Source organism: Teleopsis dalmanni, chromosome 2 (genome assembly GCF_002237135.1).
Source record: "Teleopsis dalmanni isolate 2A chromosome 2, ASM223713v2, whole genome shotgun sequence".
Classification (NCBI taxonomy): Eukaryota; Metazoa; Arthropoda; class Insecta; order Diptera; family Diopsidae; genus Teleopsis; species Teleopsis dalmanni.
Window position 1 is genome coordinate 41,927,858 of NC_051847.1, and position 15,309 is coordinate 41,943,166.

Sequence of the window (15,309 nt, forward strand, 5' to 3'; positions counted from 1 at the left end):
AATAATATTTTAAGACAGCAAGTACCAAGAGTTGAACACATGCCCTGCCAAATTTAAAGCTCAGAGTCAGTATGGTTTGTAGGTTTGAACTTGGAGTTTTGTTAATTTGCTGTATTACCAGCAAATCATAAATTCACTATTTTTTATTATAAAATAATAAATTTTATTCATTAATTTTCAAAAAAAAAAATTCGAATCAACTTTACATTGTCTTTTTGATATTTTATATAAATTGATACAATAAATAATGAGTAAAAATTTGAGATTAAAATTATTTTTGTAGAAATTAGTTTTTGCTTAAATTCAAAACTTGTAAAATATTTTTGGTAATTAGTAATATATGTTTTTTTAAATAAATTCCTTGCCACCTTCAAACATGTCTTCTAAAAGCCCGTATGGGAAACATATAGTAGATTACTTGCACCAGTTTGGTTCAATGACATTATCATCGTTGTTGGATTATATAGCTAATACAAGTGATGTAAGTAAATATTTATATAATTAATACACTTTTTTCTTCTAATAATTGACATTTTAAAAATAAATATTTCCTATCGTTTAAAAAGTTACGAAAGTCGGAATTAAGGTCACGTGTATTAGAAACTCTAGAACGTATGGAAGATATGGGCGTTCTTAAACGCATGGAAGGACAATATGCGGTTCCGTCATTAAATGAAGAGTTATGTTTTGAACCAACTTATAGCAATGATGCTAACGTGGTTTATAGTCTAATAGGTTCATATCATAAAAAAAAATCAAAATCAAAAATATGAAACTCGCATTAGTTATGGTTAGTCCTTCTTGTAGACTAGTAAGCATATATTGGTTCAATGACAATTTTGTTTGGATCCTGTAATTTGTAACTAATTATTTGACTCGAGTTGTGGTAAATGGTATGTATTAATCTTTTAATAATGGTTATTGAGTTTGTGATATTGATGTTGTAGTAACAATTATAGTTTTATGATGATTTCTAGACTGATGAAAATAGTCATTCTTCAAACTGATAAACACACGTTGGTTCAGTGTAGCTTACAAAGTTTTGATGACATTTTGGAACATGGCAGCAAATGTAACTTAATTTCTCTAATAACTTTAGTTACAATACAAAAATTTTTGTTACGATATATTGACAAATACATATATATATATATATATTTTTAATATTTTATTGACGTGTTTTGAACACTTATGAAAGCATAAATACTGTTTAAGGTACTTAAAGTTAACAATAAAAATTCGATTGCTGTGAAAGTTTATTTCAAATATATTCGTTGGGTTAGGTATTAAGGTATACTTCCTTATTAAGTTGATATAAAAGTTTTGATTTCTTAAGTACCTAAAGTAGTAATATGTTATTATCCGACCATACAACTATTTTGTTATATGATATAGTATATTAAAAACAATTACAAGGTCAAGAAAATACCTAAGTACTAAACATTGTTCGTAAAAGAAAGAAGATTAGAGCTATGTTACGGATCAAATGATCATTCTTTACAACGTTTGTTATTACTTTAAGCTCCTTTTACATTTAATTTACATTGAAAGAAAGAACAGAGTATCATTTGTTGGCTTATGTAAATTGTCAAAATCAGCTAGATTTTAGGTTTTCAAAAACCTAAAATGGAGCAATTAATGCTCCATTCACTAACAATATGTCAAAAATGCATTCAAATGTAACCTGGAAAGTCAAATGTGAAATTTAAACCTTTTTAAACAGATACTGTAAATTTTGTACGTTATTTAATTTCTGTGGATGACAATTATATACCATATATTACTATCAATCTGAATCAGAATCAGTGACAAGTAAGTGAATTAACCGTGCTGGTTACCTACAAAGCAAGATCGTATCCAAAATCCAAAGATGTTACTTCAAGTTTTTTTGTTGGTTGGGAATAAAAGTACGTTGATGGACTAACTTTAAACTATTGAATTAATGATTCCAACTTTTAAACTTTGATTTTTATTCCAACTTTTAAAATTAATTTGGAAAAAACAAAGAAAAAACATTTTTCCATGTAGACAATACTTATGCTCACACAGCTCAAAATAAAATCAGTTAATCAAAACTAGAAATTATTACCAACAATCAGCTAATTCGACAGAAGTGGATTAAAATGACTAAGAATATATTTTTTCTTACAACTAAAAAAACGTTTTTCTTTAAATCGATTTTCATCTAACAAAGGTGTAAAAGCTACTACAGAGTGTTATCCATTATTTAAAGGATCATTTGAAAAGGTCCAATATATTTTTTTTTGTGCGGTTGGGAGGATGACGCACTAACCACAATCCTGCACCCCGGAAAGAAAGTGCCTGACTCGCACGGACTAAACCCATCCCTCTTATTCTTAAAGACTTTGTCTTAGCTGAACACTATTCTAGTATTACTTCGAGGTAGGGTTCCTAATAATTATTTAAGTTCTCTATCGGTATGACCTGCGACCAGGTCCGCTAACGCTACTGTCTCAGGTGAATAGCCTTCCACTTCATCTTAGTGCAATACTTCTGCTTACTCCAAGTTTCTGTTCAGATCTACATTTCAACCACAGCATACTTTCAGTAAATATTGCTATGCGATCCAAGTTTTGTTTTTGATTCGTACTTCCATTTCGCGATATTAATACACTAGCCGTGAGCTTTATTTAAAAAAGCACTGATTAAAGCATTAGTTTTCTACCAGTATATGGAGGTAATGCAGAGCGTTTTTCTGGGTAATCTCTATTAAAGGAGGACGAATGAATACTCTACTTCCATACTACTTTGCAATAATTAAACAATACCTTTTTAATTATATGATTAGAAAAATTAATTTTTAGCTGCTATTAAAAACAAATTTATAATTGTTTGGAAATAAATTTTGAAATAATATCTTTATTAATAATTTTATTAAAATTCAGCTCTTATCTCATTATCATAATTAGTTAATTTACCTCCAATAGGAACTGTTAAGCATCTGTTGAAAATCCATTAGTCAAGTGAAAATCGTAATGTAAGTTATTTTATCCTATATCTATACAATTTTATTTAATTTTTTATTCAAGTTGTGAAATGGAATAAAAACTAATACTTTTATATAAAAAAATTTTCTGAAAACTGCAATTTATTCAAATGAAAAATTCCTAACAAATCATGTGAATTTGCAATATTTTTATAGAAAACAGAAAGCCTTTAAAGTTTTTTGTTATTCACGTTTTGTTGTGTCCTTAAATTAATCAAAACAAAATATGCCATTTACAATTAAAATCCTTGTTGGAATTTTAAACAAATACTAAAATGTGTCACTTAAATGAAAATCACTTTACTGTCACTATTTAGACTCAGAAAAAGGACGAAAATTGTATTAAAGCACTGCTAAACCAATTTGAATTCCAATTTCTGAAAATAAAATATTGGAGCGCATATGTTACGGAATATTTGATTTTGTGTATCCCAGGTCCTTCAATTTTGGCCTGCAGCCTTTCGGTGTGCGACACCAATTGCGCCATAAAAAGTGGTAAATATTTGAAAATCCTGCAACTGCGCGAATAAAATTTTTACTTTCGCTTATTGCAGTTAAATGTTGGTTTGTTTGTTAATTTTATTTATATTAATTCAATTTAAAAAAAATATATATATATATATATTAAATTTACCGAAAGAATAGTTAAATTTTGGTAGTTATATAAAATGAATAAAATGTTTAAATGCTATATAGTTGCGTTTAAATAATTTAATCCACATTTTAATCCTTAAATGGTTGTTAGTTTAATAGGACTTAAGTATAATACTTTTTTTATCAAAATTTTTATACACATTAGATCAGATATGAAAACAATTTTTAATTATTTTTAGATCGAAACAGTTATTAACTGAATAAATTTACAAATGATGATTAAAATTATTTTCTAATAAAGGACGAATTTCATAAAGCTAATTATGAATTGCAATAATATCTATAATTATCTATAATAATGTATGTATATATGTATAATGATATATATATAAATATATATTGACTTCTCTGTTAACTACTGGCAAGAATAGTAACAAATAGTGAAGTAAATGTGTTAGTTTCATTGTACACTTAAGTTAAATAACCCTTCAGAGATTAATATTTCGCCCTAAAGTATCAGTTAAAATTCAAATAAATGTCACTTTAGCGTGAAATCAACACTTAAGCATGCATTTGAAAATTGACCTCAAGTTTTTAAAAATACTAACTAATAAGATAATCGATTCTATAATAGTTTGACCAATTTTCACACTAGACAGGAATACCAGCATAAATATTATGTCATCAAATCCCTTAAAATTAACTTTTAGGCAAAGAGTAATGAAGCAATTGGTATCGTTTTAAATCAATTTATAAAAGAGGACACATGAAAACCCTTGGAGAACATTTAGCAACCACAATTTTAATTGTGAATTAAGCAACGAGTAATATACATTGAATTTAAAACAAGAAGTGTTGGAGTTCATAACAAATTGAAAAATAAAATAACTATTCTTGGCATTAGTAGGCAATTGCATCTCCCAGAATCTGTAGATGTCGATTTGCTTTTACATGCTCCTACCACTATTTGCAACTTTAAACCATGATAGAAGCATGTCCAGTTAAAAAATCAATCGCTAAACTAAGTTCAAATATTTTAGGATTAATAAACCTACAATTTTTATTCAAAGTATTGTTAGGTTATGATGTACTTTAAGTTTGTGTATAGCATTTTCTATACTAAGTATTCTACTATTATTTTCTTAATTGGCATGTTTCCTATTTCAAAGGCATTCTTTTTATGAGCAACTTTCTCCCCCACCCTTTCTGTCGATGTAAATCAGTGCTCCAGATATCGAAGTTGTTCAGAATCAGTGATTGTTATTAAATCTGTTGTCTTTTTGATGTGCCACTAAAATAAAAATCATGCCAATTAAAAAAATATTATTTTATTTATATTGTTTAATTTATAAACAAATTAATAATTGATTTGTAATACTATTGAAAAATAAATACTTAAAAAAAACCATATATAAATTATATTCTTCAAAATGATAGTTTTAATAAGAATAAGAATAAATATCCAACAATTATCAATAATAGAGGCAGCAGAACTTCTTATCCAGATCGTATTCCGTTAAAATCTAAAAATTTCTACATAAGAAATGGAGTTTCGAACGGGAAAAATTTTGTTATTAATTTTTGGTTACTAATTTGGTTACTTTAGAAATATGAAGATTTTTGCAATGACAGCAAATTATTAAAACAAATCTCAATAACTAACTGTATCAGCTACTCGTTTCGGAGTTACTCCCGATATCGAAATAACAACGCGACGTTACGCAGTAAAGAGCTTGATTAAAATAATAAAGAATTCTCATACTCATTGCAACAGAATATATTGAAAGTTTTTTATAATCTATAATTGGTAGATCCCATAAAACCATTTTTTCAATTATCCATTTTCTCTTGATTCATACAGAAGTTTTTACATTATAAGAAGACACAAAGACGTGTCGTACTAAATACAGGTCTCAAATTTGTCTAATTTTAAAAAATTAGACAAATTCTATGCGTAAAATAATACTTGATTTTACAAACTAAAATTTAACACCACTTTTTAAAAATTACTGCTTTTAGTAAGGTCATCCATTGACAATTACATGCATCAGTAAGTCAGATATTTCTGTCATCATCAAGAGCCTATTGCTAAATGTAGTAACTGGCGACGAAATGTGTATTTTCAATGTAATATATGCAACTAATCATATATAATTTTCATTATATATTGGAGGTAGGTTCAAGCATAAATAACGCATAACTTTTCAGCTGCTATATTGGAAACGAAATATACCATACAACATCCAACACAAGTGACTGTGTTCTATAAATACAATTGTAAAAACACATTTGTAATGAACACAATTGTTAGTAAGTCGGTAAAGATTGGGACTAGTAAAGTGGTCAAATTACTTTCAAGTGTGGTAACGTTTCTTGTTAAAGCCAGAACTCATAGAGGTTTTTGATTAAGCCAAGACGACTGCTCAAAATCTTTTTATTATGTTTCAATTATTTTTTAATAAATTTAAAAAATAGATCAGTTTTTGTATTTATGAATATAAAATAAATTAAAACCTTAATAATAAAATAATTACAAGTGGTTCGCGTATAGTCAATACTATATTAAAGAAATATATGTATGTTGACTTACCTTCTATTGCAAAGGTGAATAGACTCATATGCACACCCTCTGCTGCTGCGTTGCTCTAAGATGTGGTGCAATTAGTCGGCAGAATCATTTCTACAATTGTTTTTTTAAATAATAGTATCTTTATTACTTTACGAAATAATAATGCATAATTATTAATTTAATTTTGATTTAAAATTTTAAACAAAAATTTTACAATTAATAAGGAAAATTATTCTGACACTTTTATCACAGTAAATGGTACGCCGCGGATTTCAATATGGCGGAACAGCTTTTGATGTAATTTAAATTGCACAATATTTTAATTTTTAAAGTATTACACCACTTAAATTTAATATTCAATAAATGTTATATTATTTTTATTATTATTAGAACAACAATGTTTAAAAATATTATTCAAATTTAACACAAAAAATTTTCGCAAGAATTTTTATTAACGTTAATCATTTCTCTTTGACAATTTTTCTCTTACTGGCTTCATACAAGTGCTTATCAATCAAGCTAAATGACTTTTTTCTCCTTTATAAGATCATTTGGTTAGCAAATGTTACCATTCACCACGCAGGCTTATGACAACCAAATTGGTTACAACTTCAAACTGCATAAACGTTTGAAACAATGTTGTTTATACTTAGAAAAAGCAATTTATAAAATATTTGTGTTAAAATTCTAAATAATTTTGGTATGACGAAACTTGCTGCAAATGTCTAAAGAAAAGTTTTAAAAACCCCTTACCCCTTGCCATTTATTTTAAATTGTATTAATGCGTGTTGCTTTGGTAGTTTTTTATATTGTGCTATACCCTATATGTAGTTGTTGTTGTACAATGAAGCACTATTGTTATTAATATTCAAAATGAGAGTGAAGAGAAATTAACGAAAAGAAACTGCAAGCAAAAATAATAACATATTATATTTGCTGCAAGCAAATTGTTTTGGATTTTTATTCTATCAAAGGAAGAACCTTAAATTTTAGCAGGTGAAATATTGTGTGGAGTAAAAAAATATTACACAGAAGATATTACTTACATTACAGCTAAAAGGTCTTAGCAATATTTCTTATGAAAAACTTACTCAACGATACTTTATTTATACTGCTGTAAAAAAACAATGTTATAATAAGTTAATTATTTCTGATTGGTTATCTGAATATAACGGGACTGGAATATAAAGGGAATATAAAGGGACTGTATTATATATTCCTCGTTCTGAAATGTGGTAGGCAATTCTCCAGCTAATAAAACAAATCATTAGTCTATGTTCAAATTTCTTATGATTAGCAAATTTGTTGTTGTGACATAAAAGGATTCACAAAATACGTAAATTAGAATATGGATTAGATTGAGGTAAATAGAAAGAAGTAGTGTTGCTTTGGATAGGATAGACATATGAGTGTCATTTTGTCGTTGATACCAAAGAATTAGTTTGACTGCAATAGCCCTTGAAGTCAGCACAGAACTTTTCGTACAGTTTATTTTTCTGTTTCCAAGTACTAATTCAGTATAACATAATAATAATAAGATATCCTGCAACACAATTTTAAATCCTGTGAAGGGATTAGTGCAACCTTCATCGCAAGCTCATCAACTGTTCCATTACCATTGAATTCCTCATGAGCGACTATGCCGACAGTTATTACTTTGGGTAAATTAGCTAAATTGATACAATGCATTGAAAAAAAATTTAAATTAGTTGTTAAGTTCTATAAAATCTAAGCATCCCTTTTTAGTTTATTTATTATAAATATATTTCTGTTTTTATTTTGTTACAACTGAATTTCAATTTATTCTGTTAACGAAGTCATAATACATATTTAAGTTGAAATATTTCTTTAAAAGCAATTGCAGCTATTATTTATCACTAATATTGTATAATAGATGGCAGTTAATTTCTATAAAAGTTTTTTTAAATAACTGTCACTTTAAAATATTTGAGTAAAATTTATTTGAAAAGGTGGAAGATTTTTAATATTACATCGCCACTTAAGTTATAGACGCACATGTTTGCATCTGCGAAAGACTGACAGCTACGACATTTTCGACATTTCAACACAGACAACAATAATGCATCAACGCAGTCATCATTCTTTCTTGCATTTTATAAATGTCCTTTTACTTTTATTACACTTCGTTTTGTTGTTGTTACTGCTGTTGTTGTTTCTACTGTTGTTGTTGTTATTGTTGTTTACTGAAACTTTATGTTTGCACTCATTCGCAGCGAAAAGCTCCCAATGACCACTTCCTGCTTTTTTTTATGGGTCAGGGAAACGCAATGCGGCATACAAATGTTTGTCTACAATGCTTACATATCTTTAAGCTTTGAGTGTGTGTGTATGTGTTTGTGTTTATAGTACGTCTGTAGTGGTGCTGTCCTTACATGAGCCTGCCATTGGTTGTTGGACTTGTGCATTTTTGCGTACAATGCAGGCGACCAACAACTGTTTTGTTAAATATTTGTGCTGTTGGCACTTTGGGATTGAAATTTATGCGACTTAAAATCGCACAAGTTAAATATTTACGATGCTTACGACAAGTTTCTATGAGGAAATACGTATATCGTATTATATCGTATTATTTTGTAGATTTACGTTATTTTCCCAACACCATTGCACTACATCTTGTGTGAGCATTAATAAGTTAATAATATAGCTTTAAGCAATAATTTCCAATGTGACGGATTACTTTAGATGGAAATAATTTGATTAACTTATACTTTTACACATTTGTATTTTTCTTTTTGTTTTTGATAATATATTAGTATTAACACTATACACTAACTGCTATATATTAGGTGCTTTCTTTTTTTTTGGAAATTGTGACCAGCTCTAGAACCTTTCACTAAATAATATTTTAGGCTTTGCCAAAGGCTTAAAAAAGGTTTCAAACCACTAAGTTCTTATATGGTAACAAAATAGGCCAATAGGCACTAGTGCGTCCTTAGGATGACTTTTATAACCTAGCCTAACCTAACCTAATTAATTGTTAGGATGACTTTTATAACCTAGTTTAACCTAACCTTATTAAACAGTATGAACCCAAAGCTGTTCCTCTATTATAAAAAACATTAAGACGTCATTATTCTCGCGCTCAATTTAACAGCAAGGCAGACAATTTCGTCCATTGATCGTTAATCCTGTCAGCTTTAAAAAGTAATCTTAATCATACTAATCCAAAGTTGCAATAATGGCACGGGCGTTCAGGCCAACGATATCAATATTTTCGGCATATGGAAAGACCACCATACTTTTGTGATGTATTGTACCAGTACAGCTTAAATCTACTGCATGAATTAGATTGAATGTTTCCAACATTAGATTAAAGAAATCACGTCATAATGAATCTTCCCAATTCTAACGGAAGTAGTGGTACTGCTCAATGTCATTTAACATAACCGTTCCGTTGGAATACCAAATTCAAGAAGAGTTCTTCTTATTGTTATGTTATAAATAACTCTAAAGTCGACAAATAAATGGTGTGTGTTATTTTATTTTTTTGGGTCTAGTCCAGAATTTGACGCACTATTAATCTCTGATTGATTAAAGATTTACCAGATCAAACGCCACACTGATAAAGTTCAATCAAATGGTTGACGATAAGCTTTATTTTTTAATATAATACGATTGACAGCAGCTTATATGCGATGTTAAAAAAAATCATCCATTATTCAAAGGCTGGTTCACTGTGACCCTATTAAGTTTCTATTTTATAGATTGTATTATCAAAATGGGCCTTAAGAATACCTAAGCGAGTCGATCTTTTTGTGAAACGTGCAATTACTTGCTAGTTAGTTGTGGTGGAGGGAGAACGAGTCCTCCTCAATTAGCTTAAAAGCCGTTTTGAACCCACAAAAACCTCGTAATAGTGGGTAGTAGAGACAAGGTCAAACTAGAACCAACCAGAGACAAGAATCTGATAAATGCTAATGCTAGAGATATCGCCTAGAGACTTAAATCTAGTTCTGGCCAGACATGGACAAAGACACATCATTTTTTCGAGTGTTGGTAGACACGCACTGCAAGAGGTACCACAGGGTAGGCCGAGTCTAGCTTAATGCCGTCCTATGGACCAGTGTCCTGTTAATTAACCTAGATATTAACAGATTAACAGAAATTAACCTAGATACCTCTAATTTGCTTCTGCGAAATTACGTGCTATAGAAAACCTGTTTTAAAGTGTTTAAACTTTTTTACGCCATGGTCATTTAGGTTATATACTTCTACTATAATTTTAAACTAAAATAAGTTGTTTGATTTTCTAGTATGTGGTAAAAGTCTTTCCTTTATTGGGCACTAAGTAATGACCATATATTTTTACTTTCCGTGTTGTTATATACATTTAATTGGAATTTGATTTATATTTAATAAACAAATTAAGTTATATATAATTTTCGCTAAGGGAATAAATGAGATATAAACAAGTATATTAACAATAATGTTCAGTTTAAATATATCTTATATTAACTGATATTTATACGAACCACAACAGGGCTTTGTTTATTGGTTAAGTAAAACATATTGTATGTACAATGTTTAACCTACATTCAAAGGATGACATTGTGGGTGCGTGAATTGCAAAACTTTTTGTCATTGTCCTGACTTATGCTCATGTTTTCACAAGAAACATATCCCGTGAGCAAAATTTTCGGTCGTTTTAATATTAAAAGGATGCAGTTATATATTCTTTTCTTCTATAATTTTTTTATTTGCCACTTATATTTACATACATTTTTATACTCTCATAGTGTTGACATTTTTGGTGCCACAAAGGAAATTTTTATGCATTGCCATTGTTTGGTTAAAATGTGCCCATTGTTCCAAGTTTTTTTTTTCCAAGTTTACAGACCAAAAATAAAATCACCCAAAAAAATTTATAAATACAATTTATTTACAACCATTTAAATAAAAATATTGAAATAAATTACAGGCTACCGCGTATTCCCATAAATAAAAACCAGAAACCATCACGACAAATGCCAGCGTTTGCATTTGCTTTTTTCATCTGCAGTGTCCGCGATCAGGAATTCTTTTCAATGGACCACCATAGGTATTTTGGTGAAATTAAAATTTTTTTATATTCGGTAGGCAATCTTATTTTGACTTTATTGTATTCATATATTAAATTATTTCGTTTTTATTTGTTTTATTTTGTTTAAGAATACGCTTTATGTTTGCAATGCATACATGGAAATCCTTACATCATCTGCAGTACAACAATCTGTTAAGAAATATGGGCCAATATAGAGGAACTCGCTTACAAATATTTAAAGCTTCAATTTAAAAGGAAGATAATAGTAAAAAACACACCTCTGCGGGTTATTCGGACGGTTTGGTATAAAGAACAATAAGTTGAGAGATTATATTCAATACGCAGTAGATATATCACACTTGACTGTTGTCAAAATAATTAATAAAAATTATTAAAAAAAAAGTTAATTAAATCAACTTGAACATCCTTTTGCATGCGAATAATTACCAGCGAGTTATATCTCAGAGAAGTCTTTATTTTGAATCGAATGATATAATATTGAAATACCCAAGGCTTAAGAGATAAAGGGTTAATGAAAATATGATGTCCTTCAAATAATCTCGTTATTACTTTTTATGTATTTATAAGATTTTATATTCAAATGTATAAAATATATATTTTATATGAATATATTTTATATAAAAAAGGTAAAATAGTACTTATTTATAATTTTATATTAGAATCTTAATAATTAAATTGTTTGGCTAAAAATTCATTTGTTTCGAATATTACCAAATACCTATTGTCACCAGTCCTTGGCGGTTAAAACACTTCACACAATAGACTGTTCAAACAAGAAAGTATTGATTTCGAAAACCCTTTGATAAATGGCATATGAGCAGCGCGTATAGCACGTATGATATTATCCCGAAGGTATCTGACCTAGGTATATGATCAGCTTCCTGTCAATCTCCAACCCACCACCCTATCATAGAACTTGGTATTCGTCATAATCCTACCGAATCTTCTTCTTTTTTATTTGCTAATTCGATTTCGAATATTAGTGATCATATAACATAAAAGTATATTGTTTAAATTAGCTTTCGACAAACAAAACTACAAACTTTTTATTATTTCTGCTTATTGCCCTCTGCATCTAGCTTAGCTTTATTTATGAGGCTGTCAACCTCTCGTATTTGGGTCCATTGATGTATATTTCGCAACCATGAAAATTGTTTCCTTACAATACTGCGTTTCTTTTCGATTTTTCCCTGAATATTTATTTGGTAGGTTGTTTTCCTTCTTTTTATAGTTGCTAACAATTCCCGAACATAGTTCATTCTTCGTAAAACTTCTTTATATGCAACATGATCCTTCCGTCGAATTTTGAGTATTCTCCTTTATATTCATAACTCAAATGTTTCGATCTTGTTAATATCAGCAACTTTCAAAGTCCAGCTTTCTATGCCCGATTTTCTGACAGTCATATGTACTATGCGGACTAAAACACCTCCTCTTTGGAGGGACTTATTCCACTCTCAGAACTGTTTTCGCATTACTTCGAGGTGGGTCTTTTTAATGTTGGCATTTCAAGTCATTCTCTTTTGATTTTCAATCTGCGTTCAGACCTCTTCTTTTGTACTGTATTTTCTTGATGTCTGCATTATTTATAACTCTAGTTACAGCTTCTCCTTTCTAGATCTAATTTTTTCACTTTGAGGATTTTAATCACATACGATTCTATCGTTCTTCTGCTTTCTGTGTTCACTCTCATGTTTTGCACTGTTTTTCCCGAAAAAAGCAATATACTTTTTATTGATAATAAATATGGAGTATATTTAATTCATTATGTCATTCTTAAAATATTTATCATCAATCATATTGAAGGGTCTTAAATATTTTTACTTCTAAGTCCAAAACTATGTCAACTTATAATATCAAATATTGAAAACAAAACATCACAACTCCCAAGAAAGCAAATTATAATGCTTTATTGACCTTAAATGTAGCAATTACACATTTTTTTCTCTATTGGCACTTAAACAAATAAAATTTTCTCTACTGAAAATTGTTTTACACGCAAGAGTCAAACAGAAAAAAAATAGAAAAATCGAAATAGAGGAATATTTTTCTGTATGTTAACTTGATTGGCATTTGCTGGCATAATGCTTCATCATCTGCTTTTTTTCTATTTACCCCTATAATCCTATCACAACAATACCTGCCACGTACATGCAACACGCTCTTCCGAAACCTTCTTCAACTTTCAAGTCCTAAAAAATTGAGCTCACACAAGCACAGACTAAAAAATAGACCAGAAAAAAAATAAAGATAAATCTCGACGCCAATAGCATCAAATGAAATCTAAGCGTATTTGAAGCTTATTGTCCGTTTTGGAAAAATTGTGAGGTGTATGCCAACTGTGAAAACAAGAGAAGCAAAATGCCCTTCCATTTCATTGAAATACAAAATCAAAAAACCTACAGCATCAAATGTCTCCCAAGTGTATCTACAAAAGCAAAATATTTTTGCTGCCAAACCACATGTCGGAAGTTTGGGTATGTAATCTAATCGCAGAAATTGATTATTGGTGAAACCGTCGTCTCTGAGGTGGATTCTGTTGAGTTCGGCGACATTTTAGCCGCAGTTGGCTTGGCGCGACTGATTTGAATTTTTAGTAGATTTCCGTTTTGTTCTACTAAAATTTTCCCTCATCGGAGTTTTTAGTTTTGTAATTGGGAACTGTGAAAAAAGTATGAAAAAGTATTCAGAGACCAGTAAAAAAAATAGAGCTCTCAGAAAACAAAGCAAATATCACAAGCGCGTTTACACTTGCAAAAATTGTTTGAAATGTGTGTCACAAAGAAGTTAAATGGTAACGAACGGAAATACCGAAGGGTGTAAACTATGTTAAAATTTAAATTTAAATTTTCTCTCTTCAATATTAAATATGAAACCTCAGAAATACTTTAGTGCAATAAATTTTTTTTCTTTACATATAGAATATTTATTTTCAATTTAGTTAAACTTTAAAATAATAGGATGAGAGTACTTTCAGTGATATTTGTACTGCTCTTTAATTTTAGGCATAGACATATTCTTGTCAACTACTATTTTCCAAAAATGGGACTGAAGGTAGTTTCCAAAAATGGGACTGATATATTCAGTTTCTATAAAAGTAGAGTGAAAATTCCATATCTTATTTTCACGTGCCCTATAATTGCTAGAAAATAAGTCCAGTAGGTTTAAACCTACTTAAACCTTTAAACCTTTACGTAAACCTTTAAACCTTAAGAGACTCTTTCCAAGAATACCACAATAAATCTTATAAATCATAGCGTTCTACTGTCCTTTGAAATAATAATAATTATTCTGGATATCTATAAGTCTATCCCGTATTACAAGATATGCTGAACAGAAAAACCATCCGATTTGTCACAAGGTTTCTTACCGGATATTGCGGAGTCAAAAAACATCTATCAAATCTAGGTATTACAAAGGACGATAGCTACAGATTGTGACAAACAGCACAACGCATTCTTTTTCACTGTGATAGACTTACCAGACTCAAAGTTCGGTACTTATCAACTGCCTATCCACTTATAACGAAATTAGGCAAGATCCCTCTAAAGGACATAATGGAATTTTTACCTTGCCATTATGTCCTTTAAATTTTAACCCTCAAAGGATGAAGTAATGTGGTGACGTAGTTTCTAACCCTTTCAAAATTTAATTTAATCTAACCTGAGAAGCTTTGCGATATTTTCTGAACCTGAACTGATGTTGAGGTATCTTCGCCAAATCATTTAACATTGACATTATTCTCCTCAAGGAATCTGTTCAAGTATAGTTTTATTAATTTCTTCGTTTTAATATGACGTTATCATTTTAGTGACATATACATTACATACATTAACAGAAGTGTAATCTAAGGCATCTTTAATCGTTTAGCAACCGCTGTAGTCATCAGAATTCACAGTTTGAATAAAACCCTTCAGACCCAATGCCAAATGTGATACAGTTATTAGTGACGCGTTGTAGATACAATCGTCTTTCGACAGTTACAACGTAAATTTTCGGAACAGTGAAAATCCTGACACAAAACTTGTGTTTGTTATTAAATCCACCAGACAAAAAAATGATTTTTCATCATTGAAG

General features: G+C 29.5%; 1 protein-coding gene across 4 annotated transcripts; it reads left to right on the top strand.

The window, feature by feature from the left end:
* The first annotated feature begins 288 nt into the window (after positions 1-288).
* On the top strand, positions 289-11,751 carry LOC119685722. Of its 4 annotated transcripts, none has more exons than XR_005252823.1 (4): positions 289-481; positions 567-893; positions 11,110-11,263; positions 11,340-11,751. XR_005252823.1 is itself a non-coding variant. In XM_038100084.1 (3 exons), the coding sequence occupies exons 1-2, from the start codon at positions 377-379 to the stop codon at positions 771-773; spliced, it is 312 nt and encodes a 103-aa protein (XP_037956012.1). In that variant the 5' UTR covers positions 289-376; the 3' UTR covers positions 774-893; positions 948-1,154. The 4 variants fall into 4 exon arrangements, 2 of the variants coding, with proteins under 2 accessions (XP_037956012.1, XP_037956013.1); XR_005252824.1 differs by having other exon boundaries at positions 11,110-11,229; XM_038100084.1 differs by lacking the exons at positions 11,110-11,263; positions 11,340-11,751 and adding an exon at positions 948-1,154.
* Positions 11,752-15,309: the final 3,558 nt, after the last annotated feature.

Excerpts from the sequence above, each read along its gene's own strand:
- LOC119685722 (XM_038100084.1), top strand. The coding sequence starts at position 377 with ATGTCTTCTAAAAGCCCGTATGGGAAACATATAGTAGATTACTTGCAC. Across the intron at positions 482-566 it reads ATATAGCTAATACAAGTGAT|TTACGAAAGTCGGAATTAAG; the intron begins GTAAGTAAATAT and ends TCGTTTAAAAAG.